This window comes from Trachypithecus francoisi, unplaced genomic scaffold (genome assembly GCF_009764315.1).
Source record: "Trachypithecus francoisi isolate TF-2019V2 unplaced genomic scaffold, Tfra_2.0 Lachesis_group5, whole genome shotgun sequence".
Lineage (NCBI taxonomy): Eukaryota > Metazoa > Chordata > Mammalia > Primates > Cercopithecidae > Trachypithecus > Trachypithecus francoisi.
In genome coordinates this window covers 144,549,646-144,565,474 of record NW_022681470.1, presented here as the reverse complement: position 1 = coordinate 144,565,474, position 15,829 = coordinate 144,549,646, and the positions used below count along the sequence as shown (strand labels likewise).

Genomic DNA, 15,829 nt, shown 5'->3' with positions numbered 1-15,829 from the left:
GGCAACAAAGTGAGACCCTCCCCCCTGCCAATCTCTACAAAAAAATTTTAAAAATTAGCTGAGCATGGTAGTGTGCGTGTGTCATCTCAGCTACTCAGCGACAGGCTGAGGTGAGAAGATCGCTTTAACCCAGGAGGCTGAGGATGCAGTGAGCTGTAATTGAGCCACTGGACTCCAGCTTGGGCGACACTGAGACCCTGTCTCCAAAAAACAAAAAAAAATATCTGCTGGGAAGCATTCTGGTGCGTGTCATACACGGCAGGATGGGTGGGGTGTGTATGACAGTGACAAGACCCTCCGCCTGCCCCGGGAGCCTCAGAGTCTGGCCCAGGCAGGTTGGACTGGACTCAAGGAGGGGAGGTTGAGCCAGGACCTCTAGAACACTGTGGAAGTTTACTCCAGAGATCAGGCTGAGCACGTGCCAGTCTCCTTCCCTCAAGAAACCTATGAAGGTAATAGAAAGCACATGAATGAATGAATAGCCATTTATAATGTACACAGCACAGCCGTGCTGGAAAATGACAAGGGAGACTCAGGGTGGATCTTGACAACATCCCACAGAAGAGGCGCCGGAAGCAGCCCCCGCCCTGGTGGCGAAGGAAGCGGACAGTGCTCGGGTGCTCCCAGGATCATTGACATGTCACCAGAGCCCAGGAGGGGGCCAGCGTCAGGGAGCTCACCCCAAGGAAGCCGAGCTAACGAGACAGTCAGAAATGAGATGATGCCAGCCAGGTGCGAGGGCTCATGCTATGATCACAGCACTGTGGGAGGCTGAGGCAGGCAGAGCGCTTGAGCCCAGGGGTTCGAGAGCAGCCTGGGCAACACAGCAAAACCCTGTCTCTACAAAATAACAAAATTAGCTGAGCATGGTGGCACGCACCTGTAGTCCCAGCTACTTGGGAGGCTGAGGTGGGAGGATCACTTGAGCCTGGGAGGTTGAGGCTTCAGTGATCCAAGATCACGCCACTGCACTCCAACCTGGGTGATGAAGCAAGGCTCTGTCTCAAAAAAAAAAAAAAAAAAAAAGTCGCATCTCCGGAGTGCTCAGGGGCAGGGGGCAGAGGCTGTGGAATCAGTAACAGGTGGTATCGGAAGCCAGCAAGCCACCGTGGAGTGCCCACCTGCCTGCGAGGTGGCAGCAGGACCTCGGTCATACGATCCTGCCAACGCCCGCTGTGTGGTGGCCGAGGAGGTGGGGCTGGAGCTGCCTGCCCCGAGGCTGAGGCCTAGTCAGTGGGGGCTGGGGCAGGCCCAGGTGACAGCAGGGCTGAGTGGATGGGACGCCCACATGCCAAGGCCCCAAGAGCCCCCCCTCCCCCCCGCCTGTCCGGAACACTCGGAACACGTTTCCTTCACACGTGACCCCTCGAGATGCTTCTGAGAAGTGCCAGGCAAGACGTCGCCACAGGGAGCCTGGGCTGAGGCGCACGCCTCTCTGATTTCCTGTAGCTGCAAGCGTATCGTTTTCTCAAAATGTTAAAAAGCAAACCCTCCCTTCAGAGCTCGCCCCGTGGAGACTCATAGTGAAAGCAGATTCCAGGGAGGCGCTGGGAGGAAACAGTCTGAGTCTCCAATCAGGCCCCAGTTCCCAAATTACCCGAGCACAGAAGATTCCCCGGGAGCCCACTTGGACCCGGCAGTGTGAGCGCTGTCCTCCTAGGCGCTTCTGTGCTCCTGAGAATCTGGGGCGGATCTCCCCAGTCTTCCCGACCCAGAAACCTGAGCCAGTTTCCGCCGAGTTTCTAGAATGCGCCTTCCCCTCCCGGCAAGGCTGCTTGTGTGCCTGACTGAGTCGCCGTGTGCCGCGCCTACCAGAAGCCGAGAGGCCAAGTCGGGGCCAGGGGCTGGGGAAAGGCTGTAGGTGAGCCTTGGGACTCCTGGGGTGGGAGCTCCAAAACCTGCTGCTGCCGGTGGCAAAGTGGAGCCTGGCCACACCGGGGGTGGAAATCGCTTTCCAGGGTGCTGGGGCTCCAACACCAGGACTCCTCTGCCCAGATTCTCCTCACTGGGCAGGCGCTGGGAAGGGGTCTTCTCCTGGTGGCTTCCCTCTACAAATGAGATGGGCGGGACGGGGCAGAGGGTGGCACCCAGGTCCTTGGTTCCTGGCAGGTTCCTCCACACATCCCCGGGAGATCTGTGCTGTCGTCCCAGGACATGACCCAGAGGCAACTGGCCATCCGAGAGTTCACACTGGGCACTCCCAGCCCTGCTCCTCCCGCCACCTGTGCCAGCCAAGAGGCCTGTGGAACCCACAGCAGACTCTCTCCAGGGCCCACCTCTGTCTCCATCCCCAGCCATCCCTGGAGGAGTCACAGGGACTCAGGCTTGGCTGCCCTGAGGCAGGGTCTGTGCCGTCGTAGAGCGGGAGGTGCTGTGATCCCGGGCTACCGCCCTGCACGCTACCTGGGGCATCTGGCCCCAGACACACTTCCGTGAGGGTCTTAGTGTGTGACTTTTGTACTCTTCTGTGACGGTCTTAATGTGTGCCTTTTGTTGGTTTTGAGACGGGGTCTTGATCTGTCACCCAGACTGGAGTGCAGTGACATCATTAGAGCTCACTACAGCCTCGACCTCAGCCTCCTGGCTAGCTGGGACCACAGGCATGTGCCACCATACCCAGCTTGTTTCGAGTTTTTAAATGTGAAAAGCCAGCCTTCTGCTATGGGAACCCTCTCCCCTGGAGCAGAATGGCGGTTAGGGCCGGGGAGTGACCCCTGCACCTTTCCTGGCTTGGGAACACGGCGCCTGTCGCCCATCGCAGTCATGAGGTAGGCCTGGAGACACACGCCCCTCCCTGGCATGCCCTTCCTGGGACAGTGTTGTGTTGCCAGAGGGTCCCTGAGAGAATCTCCGTGAGCCTGAGCTGGCGCCAAGCGTAACGAGGAGGGAGTGGGGTGCTCCCGGTGCCCCTCACCAATCAGGCATCTGCCGCCTGGAACAAGGCACCAGCTGGGGAGGCTGGAAGGGGGTGATTTGTCTCTGAGTTGAAGGGAAGAGGTAACCAAGCTGTTTTCAGGGCGCCACACGTAAGCTGGGGGCCCTGTCCTTCACCTCTGGTTGGGGACTCCTGAGCTCAGGCCCCTGTGTCCCCCTGCCCGGTCTCGCCTGCCTCCCAGGCGCTGTTAGGGCACTGCACCTCCTGCCCGGCTCTGTGTCCACCCAGTGCCTCTGTCACCTTGTCCTGGGGCTGTGTCTTCATGGAGACAGATGTCTGTCGAGCTGGGAGGAGGTGAGGGGTGAGGGCTCTGTCTCCATGTGGAAGCTGCAGGGCCCCCGCCTCTGCCCCAGGCTGTCTTGTCCTCCATCATCCTTGCACCATGGGACAGGACCCTCCGCCTCATCACTGTTTGCTGCAGGCGGTGTCAGAGGTGGACATGAGCTTCAGCTCGGCTGCATGTGGCCTCTAGCAGGCCCCGTGCACCCAAGGGGGCCGGCCTCCCAGCCCTTGAGGCCGTGGCCTGCCTGGAGCACCTGCCAGCCTGGCAGTGCCAGGCCCCTGAGAGCCACCTCCCCTGCAGGTGGAGTTTGAGGACGGGTCCCAGCTGACGGTGAAGCGTGGGGACATCTTCACGCTGGAGGAGGAGCTGCCCAAGAGGGTCCGCTCTCGGCTGGTGAGTGCACGAGGCCGGCCTGGTGGCTCCGGGTGGCTCCTCAGGGAGCCCGTCTGGGACGAGGCAGGGCACAGACTGCGTCTTCCAATGGCGTGGACCACCCCTTCCTCCTGCACCTCTGCTGGAAGGGGGTCCCAGCCGCCCCGGCACAGCTGGCCCATGGGCTCCTGGCAGGAGACGCTTCCTTTGCGTTGACTCCGGGTGTGCAGCTCCTGGGCGATGTCCGTCATGTGGGGAGGGAGGGTTGGAGGAGCCCTCCCCTTGTCATGAATGTGGAGCAGACCCACCAAGCCCCCTTGCCCTGCAGGACCCGTGCTGCCCAACCCCGCACAGGGTGGCCTCTGAGCCACCACAGGTTTTGGGGCACAGGCGAAGTACGGGCACCCAAGTTGTCGGCTTAAAAAAGCTTTCCTGAGCTTTTTCCTTATTAAACGGGAGCCTGAGTCCTGGAGGCAGCGGAGGCAGCGCTGGCTTTCGCTCCCGCAGCCCTCATGGGCTTCCTTTATTCTCTTTCTAATCCAGAGGCGAGGTGTTGAGGGGCAGAGCCCATGGGGGAGGTTCCTGCTCCTGGCCACAGCTGCTCAGCCACAGAGAGGTCCCTCGGGGAACAGATGGGGGCTGCCAGACGGACGGTCCCAGCTCCAGCCAGGGCACCCCACTAGGGGGCCAGCGGCTGGGGCGAAGGGCAGGGCCCCTCCATTGGCAGGATCAGGGGTTTGCAGGAAGACGGGAGCCTCTGAGCAGCCCCCACAGCCATCAGGGCTCTGTGTCCAGCTGGCTCCTCTCAGAGGCCATGGACAGTGGCCGGGGCTGCGCAGAGCGTCTCCACCATGCTAACCCTGTGCTTCCGCTCTCCCGCAGTCACTGAGCACGGGGGCACCGCAGGAGCCCGCCTTCTCGGGGGAGGAGGCCAAGGCCGCCAAGCGCCCGCGTGTGGGCACCCCGCTTGCCACGGAGGACTCAGGGCGGAGCCAGGACTACGTGGCCTTCGTGGAGAGCCTCCTGCAGGTGCAGGGCCGGCCCGGAGGCCCCTTCTAGGACAGCTGGCCGCTCAGGCAACCCTCAGCCCGGCGGGGAGGCCATGGCACGCCCCGGGCGTTCGCTTGCTGTGAATTCCTGTCCTCGCGTCCCCGACCCCCGAGAGGCCACCTCCACGCCGCGGGTGCCCCCTAGGGCGACAGGAGCCAGCGGGACGCCGCACGCGGCCCCAGACTCAGGGAGCAGGGCCAGGCGGGCTCGGGGGCCGGCCGGGGGTGCACCCCACTCAACTACTCAGAATTTTAAACCATGTAAGCTCTCTTCTTCTCGAAAAGGTGCTACTGCAATGCCCTACTGAGCAACCTTTGAGATTGTCACTTCTGTACATAAACCACCTTTGTGAGGCTCTTTCTATAAATACATATTGTTTTAAAAAAAAAAGCAAGAAAAAAAGGAGAACAAAGGAAAATATCCCCAAAGTTGTTTTCTAGATATGTGGCTTTAAGAAAAACAGAACAAAACAAAACAAACACATTGTTTTTCTCAGAACCAGGATTCTCTGAGAGGTCAGAGCATCTCGCTGTTTTTTTGTTTGTTGTTTTAAAATACTATGATTTGGCTACAGAGCAGGCAGGGAAAGAGGCCCGGTAATTGGAGGGTGAGCCTGGGGGTGGGCAGGACGTCCCGGATACGGCACAGCCCGGTCTCGCCTCACCCCGGCTCCTGGACTTTGATGGTCTGGGTACCAGTGCCTGTCCCCGCTCTGCGCCTGCTGGGAGGAGGCCCAGGCTCTCTGGTGGCTGCCCCTGTGTGCCTGGCCAGGGGAAGCCCCGGGGTCTGGGGCCTCCCTCTGTCTGCGCCCATCTTTGCAGAATAAACTCTGTCCCGGGGTTCATCTCTCTTTCTCTCACCCGAGAGAACCGCAGGGGTTCCAGAGGCTTCTTTGCAGACGAAGCACCCCTGGACCTCCCATGGCTCAAGGTGAGGGAGGCCCTCAGGCCCTTCTGATTGGTATTGAGTGTGGACAGCTTCGCAGCTCTTGGGGCGCAGTCCTGAGTGGGTCGGGGACACAGGGCCAAGGCAGGCCTTTAGGGTCCCATTGGCCTGCTTCTGGGCAGGGACAAGGCCTGGTGTCCTTGGTCCACCCACCCACCCACGCTGCTGTTACTTGAGAGGAATCAGCTTCTTAGGAGTGGGTTGAGCTGATAGAGAAGAAACAGCCTTCGGCCCAGGCTGGGAAGCGCCTTCTCCGGTGCCTCTCCCTCACCAGCTCTGTACCCCTCTGGGGAGCCTCCCCCCCTTAGCTGTCTCCTGCCCCAGGGAGGGGTAGAGGGGATAATTTGCTTGTATTAAAAGCAAAAAACGGCTGAGGCAGGAGTTTGGGACCAGCCTGGGCTGCATAGTGAGACCCCATCCCTACAAATTTTTTACAGATTCGCTGGGTGTGGTGGTGCACGCCTGTGGTCCTAGCTACTCGGGAGGCTGTGGTGGGAGGATTGCTTGAGTCCAGGAGTTTGAGGCTGCAGTGAGCTCAGATTGCACCACTGCACTCCAGCCTGGGCAGCAGAGCGAGACCCTGTCTCCAAAAAAAAAAAAAAAAAAAGCAATGTTTGTACTATAAAACAGTGTCCTAACAGTCCCCAGGCTAGAGAGGACTAAGGAAAACGGAAAGAGTTACGCAGGAGCAAGCCTTTCATTTCCTTGGTGGGGGAGGGGGGCGGTTGCCCTGGAGAGGGCCGGGTGGGGAGGTCGGGGGGGTGTCAGCCGAAATGTGGAGGTGGTCCTCTGCACGCAGCCCTCGCCCAGTGTGGCGCTGACACTGTATTCTTACGTTGTTTGAAAATGCTATTTATATTGTAAAGAAGCGGGTGGGTGCCTCTGCTGCCCTTGTCCCTTGGGGGTCACACCCATCCCGTGGTGGGCTCCGGGACGGCCTGCGTAGACGGGCCACAGAAGGGCAGGCCGGAGCTGCACGCTCTCCCCACGAAGGTATCTCTGTGTCTTACTCTGTGCAAAGACGAGACAAAACCCAGCGCCCTGGTTTTTCCCCACCCGAGATGAAGGATACGCTGTATTTTTTGCCTAATTTCCCGGCCTCTAGGCTCATAATGAATTAAAGGTTCATGAACGCTGCGAAACCCCGTTCCACGCCCTGGCACGTGTCTTCATTTCTGAGCCTATGCCAGGGGGACCGATGTCGGGGCCTCCCTGGGGTGGGGCTGCCCGCGCCCCGTTCTCCTGGGAGAAGGTTTGCTTCCAGAGCTGGATGTCCCTCCCCTCCCACTCTCCAGCGTCCCCAACACTCAGCGGCTGTCATGCCTCTCACACTGTGGCCAGGCTGGGTGACTGCCGCAGCAGACCCCATGATCCCCCCCCAATTCCCTGAGGGCCTGGGCCTGGCCTCACTTGTCCCAGCCAGCAGCTGCCCTGTCCCTGTCCCCAACCCAGTTCTGGTGACACCTGAGCCCCGGGAGCGTCGCTTGTGGTGGTGGTGGCTGGCGGACGTGCTGGGGCTTATGGCCCTAGATGGCCACTGGGACCCCGCAGTCCTGGCCTGGGTCACTCAGTGCCCACCCCCACCAGGTCTGGAGTCAACAGAGGGGACACTGGAGACCTGAGCCTCCCTCAGGGAGGTGACCCTCCTGTGCCTGGTGTGCTGCAAGAACATGAAGAGGCCCCTGTGGCTGGAGCAGAGGCAGGAGGGGAGGGGAGGAGTGGAGGCAGGTGTGCAGGGCCTTGTGGGCCTTGGGCAGGACTTGGGCTTTGACCCTGAGGGAGGTGGGAGCCATGGAGGACTGTGGGCAGGGGAGGGATGGGCCCTGACTCAGGTGCTCACAGGCGCCCTCTGGTGATTGTTGTGGGGAGGAGATGTGGTAAGGGCAGAAGCCAGCGACCAGGGCAGGGGTCAGGTGTAGTGAGAAGCGGTGGACCCTGGGTGCATTTTCGGGGTAGAGCCAATAGGATTTGCAGATCACCCGACCCCCTGGAAGGAGGCGTTGAGCTGGGAGGGGGTTGGATTTGAATGCAAGACGTCCAGGTGAAGATGCCAGGTCTGGGGAGGCCGCCCCAAGGCAGGAGGTCAGGGGCCGTCAGCTGGCAGGTGTTGGAACTAGAGAACAAAATCACCTGCAGGGAGTGGGTGGAGGCGGGGACCCAGGACTGGGTCCTGGGTGCTGGGGGCTGGAACACCTGGTGGAACCCAGACCCAGCAGCCAGGGCTCAGGGGGACATGGCCAGGCCATCCCTCCCTTGGGCCCTGGCATTCCCTCTGCAGAAGGAGTGTCCGCCTGCCTGCTGTGCTGAAGGCTTGTGTCCTGAACAGAGGGTGCCCTTGACAAAAGCTTCATCCACCAACCGCCCCCAGCACCGAGTCTCCCTTCTGGGGCCCTCCCGCCTCCTGCATCCTCTCAACACCACCAGGACTCAGTTCCCCTGTCTGCTGCAGATGGGGAAGAGGGATCCAGGGTGGGGTGAAGCCTGTGGCCACAGGAGGCTTGGATGCTCTGCACGCTGCGATTTCCCGACAAAGACTGTGTCCCTCTTCCCCGTCTCGAAAGCCTTCCCTGTGTGCGGGGACAGACGCAGCCTGAAGCCAAAGCCTCTGGGGTGCCCCCCCCGCCCCAGGCCCTGGGTGGCACTGACTGATGGATCAGCGTCCCCAAGCCTCCCCAGGCTGGCAGAGGGACTGTGGCAGGAGCAGGTGGTGCCTGCAACATCCTTTCCGTTGTTTTCCAAAAGGCTCTAAAACGGGAAGGCAATATGGGACAGGCCATTGCTGTCTGCTGAGCAGAATAAAAGATGAGTGGATAGGTCCCCAAAAGGGCCACCGTGCGGAGCCAATGAGGTTTGTACTCGGGCCAGGGTGGTCGCCCCAATGCCGAGGTCTTGCATCTCGGGGCAGCGTGTGAGACTCTGTCATCAGCACCTGAGTTTGGTTCATTTATTCCAGCTGCAATATTTTTATGCAACTCCTGTGCCAGGCTCTGGGAGATGGCTGAGGAAAAGGGGGAGAAACCAAAAATACATCTTTAACGCATGCTCTGAGAGACAAGAACGGGTCAGAAATGGAGGGTAAGCAGTGGTCGGTCACAGACCACCAGAGGGGTGTCAGTGGACACCCTTTTTATTAAAGAGGGACTCAAGCAGACCTGACCGCCCCATGGGATGGCAGATCAGAGACTCAGGCTGTGGGTACATTGCGTTGAGAGCAGGCACCTTCTAGGGCAAGGCCCGGCAACCTACAGCCCTCCAGCCAAATGCAGCCCGCCACCTGTTTTTGTCAATAAAGTTTTATTGGCACATGGACATGCCCCTTTTTTTACATATGGCAGCTGGCGCCCAGCGACAGCAGACCTGAAGAGTCGCTGCAGACCCCACCTGGCCTGCAAAGCCCAATGTAGTTAGAATCTGGCCCTTTATGGAAAAAAATGTGCTCAGCCCTGACTTAGAAGAAGTGAGTGGTGGCAGCCTCCACCCCTTCCCTATGCCTGCAACAAAACGTTCTTCCGTAGGGACAGCCCCTCAGTGCCCAGGTCCACCTAGCCAACTGCCCCGACTGCCATCCACAGGAGCAGGTGGAAAAAGGAGGCTTTGACCAGGGACTTTGATTCATCTGTCCATCTGTTGGACCCACTGGGGGCGCTCTGCCCTCTACCCTTGGGCCACCTGCTGCCCAACTGCTGGGGTCAGGGAGAGCCTGACACACTCAGCCTCTGACCCCGGCAGCGGCCCCTCACCAACCGCACCATTCACGGCCTCCCTCCCACTCTGCAATGGAGAGTTCCGGCTCCAACCCCGCCAGGGTCAAGATTCCCGGCTCCCATGATGGTGCTGAGATCCCGGCGTGTCTCCCTCTCTCCCTGTAGCCACCGCCCCGACTCCTGCCACAACCTCAGCCTGTCCCTCGGCCCCGCAAGGCAGCTCTGGAACTCAGAGTCACAGCCTGGTCATGACATCAGGGAGAGAAGCTCCCAGGGACTTCCCGGGCCAGGCACAGAACACAGGGAGGCTGGGGGACACGCCTGGGGCCTTGACACCAGCCAGGGGAGGGTTATTTATGGATTAGATTTACTCAGCGCTGCTGCTCTGTTAATGGAGAAAATAAAAATTATTTGCTGCTGCAGGCAGTGTGAAGGGTGACAGTGACCAGGAGGCGGGCAGAAGAGTGGGTGGCTCAGGACATCCCTGCCTCCCAGCTAACTGGGTGACAGGGACAAATGCTTCCCTTCCCAGCAGCTTCCAGAGGGAGGAGGAGGGGGCCTTCTGGCCACGACAGCCTCCACCCCCACCAGCCCCAGCAGCTGCTTTAGAAACACAAAGCCGGCCATGTGCGGTGGCTCACACCTATAATCCCAGCACTTTGGGAAGCTGAGGTGGGCAGATCACCTGAGTTCAGGAGTTCGAGACCAGCCTGGCCAACATGGAGAAACCCTGTCTCTACTAAAAATACAAAAAAATTAGCCGGGCATGGTGGAGGGTGCCTGAAGAGGGGTCTGGCTATCTCGCTGTGTCCGGGGATCCATAGCTGGCAAAAGCCAGGGGATTCCAAGGAACCCCCGCAACTGTTTTAATGTCTTAGGACGAGGACAAACCAGTATAGGCTATATTCGTTCCTTGCTGAGGGCCCTGGTTCCTCTAGCTAAGATTAGGCCTAGATATTTGACTTATAGGCAGAGCTGGGCCTTCGATTTAGACGCCTTATACCCTTGATTAGCTAGAAAATTCAAGCGATCTAGAGTAGCCTGCTGGCATGAGGCTTCTGAACTGGTAGCCAAAGTAAATCATCCACATATTGAAGGACCAGAGTGCCTGGACTTGAGAAGTGACCTAGATCTTGGGCCGGTGCCTGACCAAACAGATGAGGGCTATCCCTAAACCCTTGGAGCAAGACCATCCACGTAAGTTGGGACATGTGATCTGTGGGATCCTCAAAAGCAAAGAGAAACTGGGAATCAGAGTGCAGGGGGATACAGAAGAAGGCATCCTTGAGGTCCAGAACAGTGAACCACTCTGCTTCCTCTGGTATTTGAGAGAGCAGGGTATAGGGTTTGGGTACAACTGGATATAGAGGAATTACTGCCTCATTGATGAGTCGAAGATCTTGCAATAGTCTCCACTGACCATTTGGTTTTTGTACTCCTAGAATTGGGGTGTTACATGGACTACTGCATTTTCTTACTAAGCCTTGAGATTTTAAACGTCTAACAATATCCTGTAATCCTTTATGAGCTTCAGGCCTTAAGGGATATTGCATTTGATAAGGAAGGAAAAGTGATGGGGTCTTTTAGCCTGATTTGGACTGGGCAGGCATTTTTTGTCCTTCCAAATTGTCCTTCCAATGGCCAGACTTCAGGGTTGATTCCCTCCTCAAGTAGGGGACGGCAAATGGGTAACTTGTTCCCCATAGTCATGTAGATAATGGCTCCAGCTTTGGCTAATAGGTCCCTCCCTAATAAGGGTGTGGGACCTTCAGACATAACAAGAAAGGCATGTGAAAAGAGCAAAGTCTCCCAATTACAACTGAGGAGGTGGGAGAAATACCTGGTTGCGGGCTGTCCCAGGATTCCTCGGATGGTAACGGACCTTGAGGACAGCCGTCTGGGGCAGGAGATTAACACTGAGAAGGCTGTGCCAGTATCCAGGAGGAAGTCAATTTCCTGGCCCTCAATGGTTAAATGTACCCGGGGCTCAGTGAGGGTGATGACATGAGCTGGCACTTGCCCCAGGCACCCTCAGTGCTATTGTTGGATCGTCTGGTTGGGGGCTTCTGGCCCGGAGAACCTTTGCTGTCTGGGGCAGTGCACCCTCCAGTGATCGCCTCGGCATAGCGGACATGGGCGAGGGGCGGCTTGTTTCTCATTAGACAATCTTTTTTTTTTTTTTTTTTTTTTTTGAGACAGAGTCGCGCTCTGTCGCCCAGGCTGGAGTGCAGTGGCACCATCTCGGCTCACTGCAAGCTCCACCTCCCGAGTTCACGCCATTCTCCTGCCTCAGCCTCCCGAGTAGCTGGGACTATAGGCGCCCACCACCACGTCCGGCTAATTTTTTGTGTTTTTAGTAGAGACAGGTTTTCACCGTGTTAGCCAGGATGGTCTCGATCTCCTGACCTCGTGGTCCGCCTGCCTCGGGTTCCCAAAGTGCTGGGATTACAGGTGTGAGCCACCGCGCCCGGCCTGGACAATCTTTTTTAAAGTGTCCTTGCAAACCACACTGATAACAAGCCCTCCTGGGTGATTGGCCTGCTCCATTTTCTGTCCTCTCTGAACCCCCAAGGTTTGTTTGTCTGAGGGCCATGACTAAGGCTGCGGCCTTTCTCTGATCTCGCTTTTCCTTTTGGGCCTGTTCCTCTTGGTCCCTATTACAGAACACTGAGGTTGCCAGGTTTAATAATGCCTCCAGATTTTGTTCAGGGTCCAAGGCTCGCTTTTGGAGCTTTCTCCTGATATCTGCGGCTGATTCGGTAATAAACTGATCTTTGAGGATCAATTGAGCCTCAGGAGAGTCACGTGACAGGGGAGTATATTTTCTTAAGGCCTCCTGTAGCCACTCGAGGAAGGTGGAAGAATTTTTTTCGTTTCCCTGAGTTATGGTGGACACTATTGAATAATTCATGGGCTTTTTCCCAATTCTCCTTAGTCCTTCTGGAACACAGGTCAACAGATGTTTACGACGCCAGTCCCCATGATCTGAGTCTAGATCCCAGTGGGAATCCATACTGGGGAGGGCTTGCTGACCGGTAGGGAATTTGTCCCTTTCTTCAACTGTCATCCTGTCATTTACTTGACTAAGATACCGGGTATCTCCAAACTCTTGGGCTGCAGCTGAAGCTGCATTCTTTTCATTAAAGGCCAGGGTTTCATCGAACAATAGCATGACGTCTCTCCAAGTGAGGTCGAAGGTTTGCCCTAGACCCTGTAGGACATCTGTGTACCTATCAGGGTCATCTGAAAACTTCCCCAGGTCTGCCTTGATCTGCTTTAACTCAGAGAGGGAGAAAGGGGACATGGACCCGGGTTGGGCCAAATTCCCAACCCCCTATAGCTTGAAGGGGACGTAACTGATAGCCCGGGGGTTTTTGTGGTCCCTTGGAGATTTCTTTGCTTGTTTCTTTCGGCGTGGGGGAGATTAGAGGAGGCTTATCATTAATAGGAAGAGGAGGTGTAGGAAGGCTAGGAGATGGAGGTAAGCTGAGAGGTCCTCCTGTGGGATGTACATTGCAAGCTTTGCATAGTTGTGGATTCTCCTTCAGTGAAAAGAAAGCTTGGACATAAGGGTTTTCACTCCATTTGCCTTCCCTCTTACAGAAAAGCTCAAGCTGCAGGATAGTATTGTCATTTATACTTCCGTCAGGTGGCCATTTTTCCCCCATCAGAGAGAGAGAATATTGGGGCCAGGCCATAGTGCAAAAAAAAAAAAAAAAAAGTGAGGCGCCTCTTTTTCAGGGTTTGTGGGTCAAATTGGTCCCAATGGCTTAGGATACATTTCAAGGGTGAGCCTGTTGATGCCTGAGTGTTCCATGTGAAAGAAAAACCACCCACAGTTTTGGTTTATTCCCCCCCTCCCCCACCCAAGAACCCACAACAGTCCCTGGACCCTACTGATCAGAATAGTTGCTTTCACCCATGCAGCAGCAGAAGCACTAGTTTTCCTCCTAGACCACAAAGAGGACCGAGGAAGGTCAGATTTAGTGCCCCTTACCGATGCATTCTTAAAAACCTGCACCCTTGCCTTTCCTCTTAGACCACAAAGAGGACCAAGGAAAATCAGATTTAGTGGCCCTTACCAATGCATTCTCCAAAACCTGTTAGAGTCCTCAGCATTTTTTCCTGTTAGTATTGGGATCTTACCCTTGTTCTATAAAGATGTTATGCCTCAAAATGGAGTGGAGGGCCATACCCGAGGGAGGGAAGGGATCTCTAGGGTGATGCCTTTTGTCCTCACTTCTCATCATATGAATAGGAAGGATATCATTTCTGAGGCTCCTCATATCCTAGCTTCGGGAATAGCCTTTGTTAGGCCTGCTAGTCTGAGGAGGAATCCTGAAATTCCAGATAGTCTCCCCGCTGACAGGGCTTTGGGCAAAGATTATGTCTTTCTGATTGGTGAGCCTGGGTGCCTAAAGAAAGGAACAGAGTCCTGAAATTTATACTAGAAATCGTTCTTATAGGAGAAACCAGAAGAGCACCAGAGACAGGGAGTGGTTTTTAGAAGCGGGGGTAGCCTCAGAGAGGAGAGGTGGGAGGGAGTTTGTCTGACAGGCATGAGGACCCAGGAGGCAAGGGTCAGGATAGATAGGGTAAATGGGCAAGTCTCGCTTGGGTGACGTGACTTTGAGAGTTCTGCTGATGGCTGCAGGGTCAACCACTTTTTCTCAGGACCCTGGAGCTGAATGGCTTTCCTCTCTGTCGACCCTTGGCTCAGCCCGGAAGTACAGGAAAAGCAGAAGCTGGTTCCAGGCAAACCAACACTCCCAACTCCAAAGAGTTGGGGGTTGTTAGAGAGCCCTTTCCCAGAAAGCCTGACACCCGTGTCTTTAGTCCGGCGGCTACACTAGTTGCTTTTAACTGGCTGACAGGTGCCCGGTGTTTAGTCCCTGAATTCTAAGGAAAAATAGGACAGAACAGCAAGCAAAAGGGGTCCAATGGTACTCACCGTGTGGCGATATCCTGGACAAGCCCCCAAGATGTGTCCAGAGCTGGTTCCTTCTGGTGGGTTCCTGGTCTCACTGACTTCAAGAATGAAGCCATGGCCGGGCGCGGTGGCTCAAGCCTGTAATCCCAGCACTTTGGGAGGCCGAGACGGGTGGATCACGAGGTCAGGAGATCGAGACCATCCTGGCTAACACGGTGAAACCCCGTCTCTACTAAAAAAATACAAAAAATTAGCCGGCGAGATGGCGGGCGCCTGTAGTCCCAGCTACTCGGGAGGCTGAGGCAGGAGAATGGCGTAAACCCGGGAGGCGGAGCTTGCAGTGAGCCGAGATCGCGCCACTGCACTCCAGCCTGGGTGACAGAGCGAGACTCCGTCTCAAAAAAAAAAAAAAAAAAAAGAATGAAGCCATGGACCTTTGTGGTGAGTGTTACAGCTCTTAAAAGTGGCAAGGACCCAAAGAGTGAGCAGCAGCAAGATTTATTATGAAGAGCAAAAGAACAAAGCTTCCACAGCATGGAAGGGGACCTGAGCAGGTTGCTGCTGCTGTTTGGGGTGGCCAGCTTTTATTCCCTTATTTGTCCCGGCCCATGTCCTGCTGATTGGTCCATTTTACAGAGTGCTGATTGGTCCTTTTTTTTTTTTTTTTTTTTTTTTTGAGACAGAGTCTTGCTCTATCACCCAGGCTGGAGTGCAGTAGCTGGATCTCAGCTCACTGCAAGTTCCGCCTCCCGGGTTTACGCCATTCTCCTGCCTCAGCCTCCCGAGTAGCTGGGACTACAGGCACCCGCCACCTCACCCAGCTAGTTTTTTTGAATTTTTTAGTAGAGACGGGGTTTCACCATGTTAACCAGGATGGTGTCAATCTCCTGACCTCATGATCCACCCGTCTCGGCCTCCCAAAGTGCTGGGATTACGGGCTTGAGCCACCGCGCCCGGCCTGATTGGTCCATTTTACAGAGCACTGATTGGTGCATTTTACAAACCTCTTGTAAAACACAAAAGTTCTCCAAGTCCCCACTCAACCCAGGAAGTCCAGTTGACTTCACCTCTCAGTCTCATCAATTCCACCAGCTGCTACTGAGCCCTTGCACTGTGCTGGTTTTTCCCAAGACCACACACACACACACACACTGGGTAGCCAGACACTGAGGATACAGCGAGTCCTTGCCCCCACAAAGTCCATGCCCTTTAGAGGAGACAGATGCCAGCATCAACATTACCAGATGTTACGAAAGTACCTGGGAATAGTCTGTGTTCTTCAAAAAGTTAAACAGAGGCCAGGCTCGGTGACTCACACCTGTAATCCCAGCACTTTAGGAGACCAAGGTGGGCAGATCCCCTGAGGTCAGGAATTTGCGCCCAGCTTGGCCAACATGGTAAAACTCCGTCTCTACTAAAAATACAAAAGTTAGCCAGGCGTGGTGGTGGGCACCTGTGATCCCAGCTACTTGGGAGGCTGAGGCAGGAGAATCGCTTGAACCCAGGAGGTGGAGGTTGCAGTGAGCTGAGACCACACTGTTGCACTCCAGCCTGGGCAACAAGAGCAAAACTCTATCTCAAAGAAAGAGTTAAACACAGAGTCACTGTAT

At 56.3% G+C, this 15,829-nt stretch overlaps 1 protein-coding gene across 3 annotated transcripts in view; it reads left to right on the top strand.

Moving 5' to 3' along the window:
* The window catches only part of KDM4B (lysine demethylase 4B), a 182,186-nt gene extending 175,477 nt beyond the window's left edge, over positions 1–6,709 (top strand). The window contains exons 22-23 of one of the 3 annotated variants that reach the window (XM_033195839.1): positions 3,519–3,611; positions 4,473–6,709. In XM_033195839.1, the coding sequence (XP_033051730.1) occupies positions 3,519–3,611; positions 4,473–4,649 (270 nt within the window). In that variant the 3' untranslated portion in view covers positions 4,650–6,709. The other 2 variants (XM_033195837.1, XM_033195836.1) reach the window with 2 other exon arrangements.
* Positions 6,710–15,829: the final 9,120 nt, after the last annotated feature.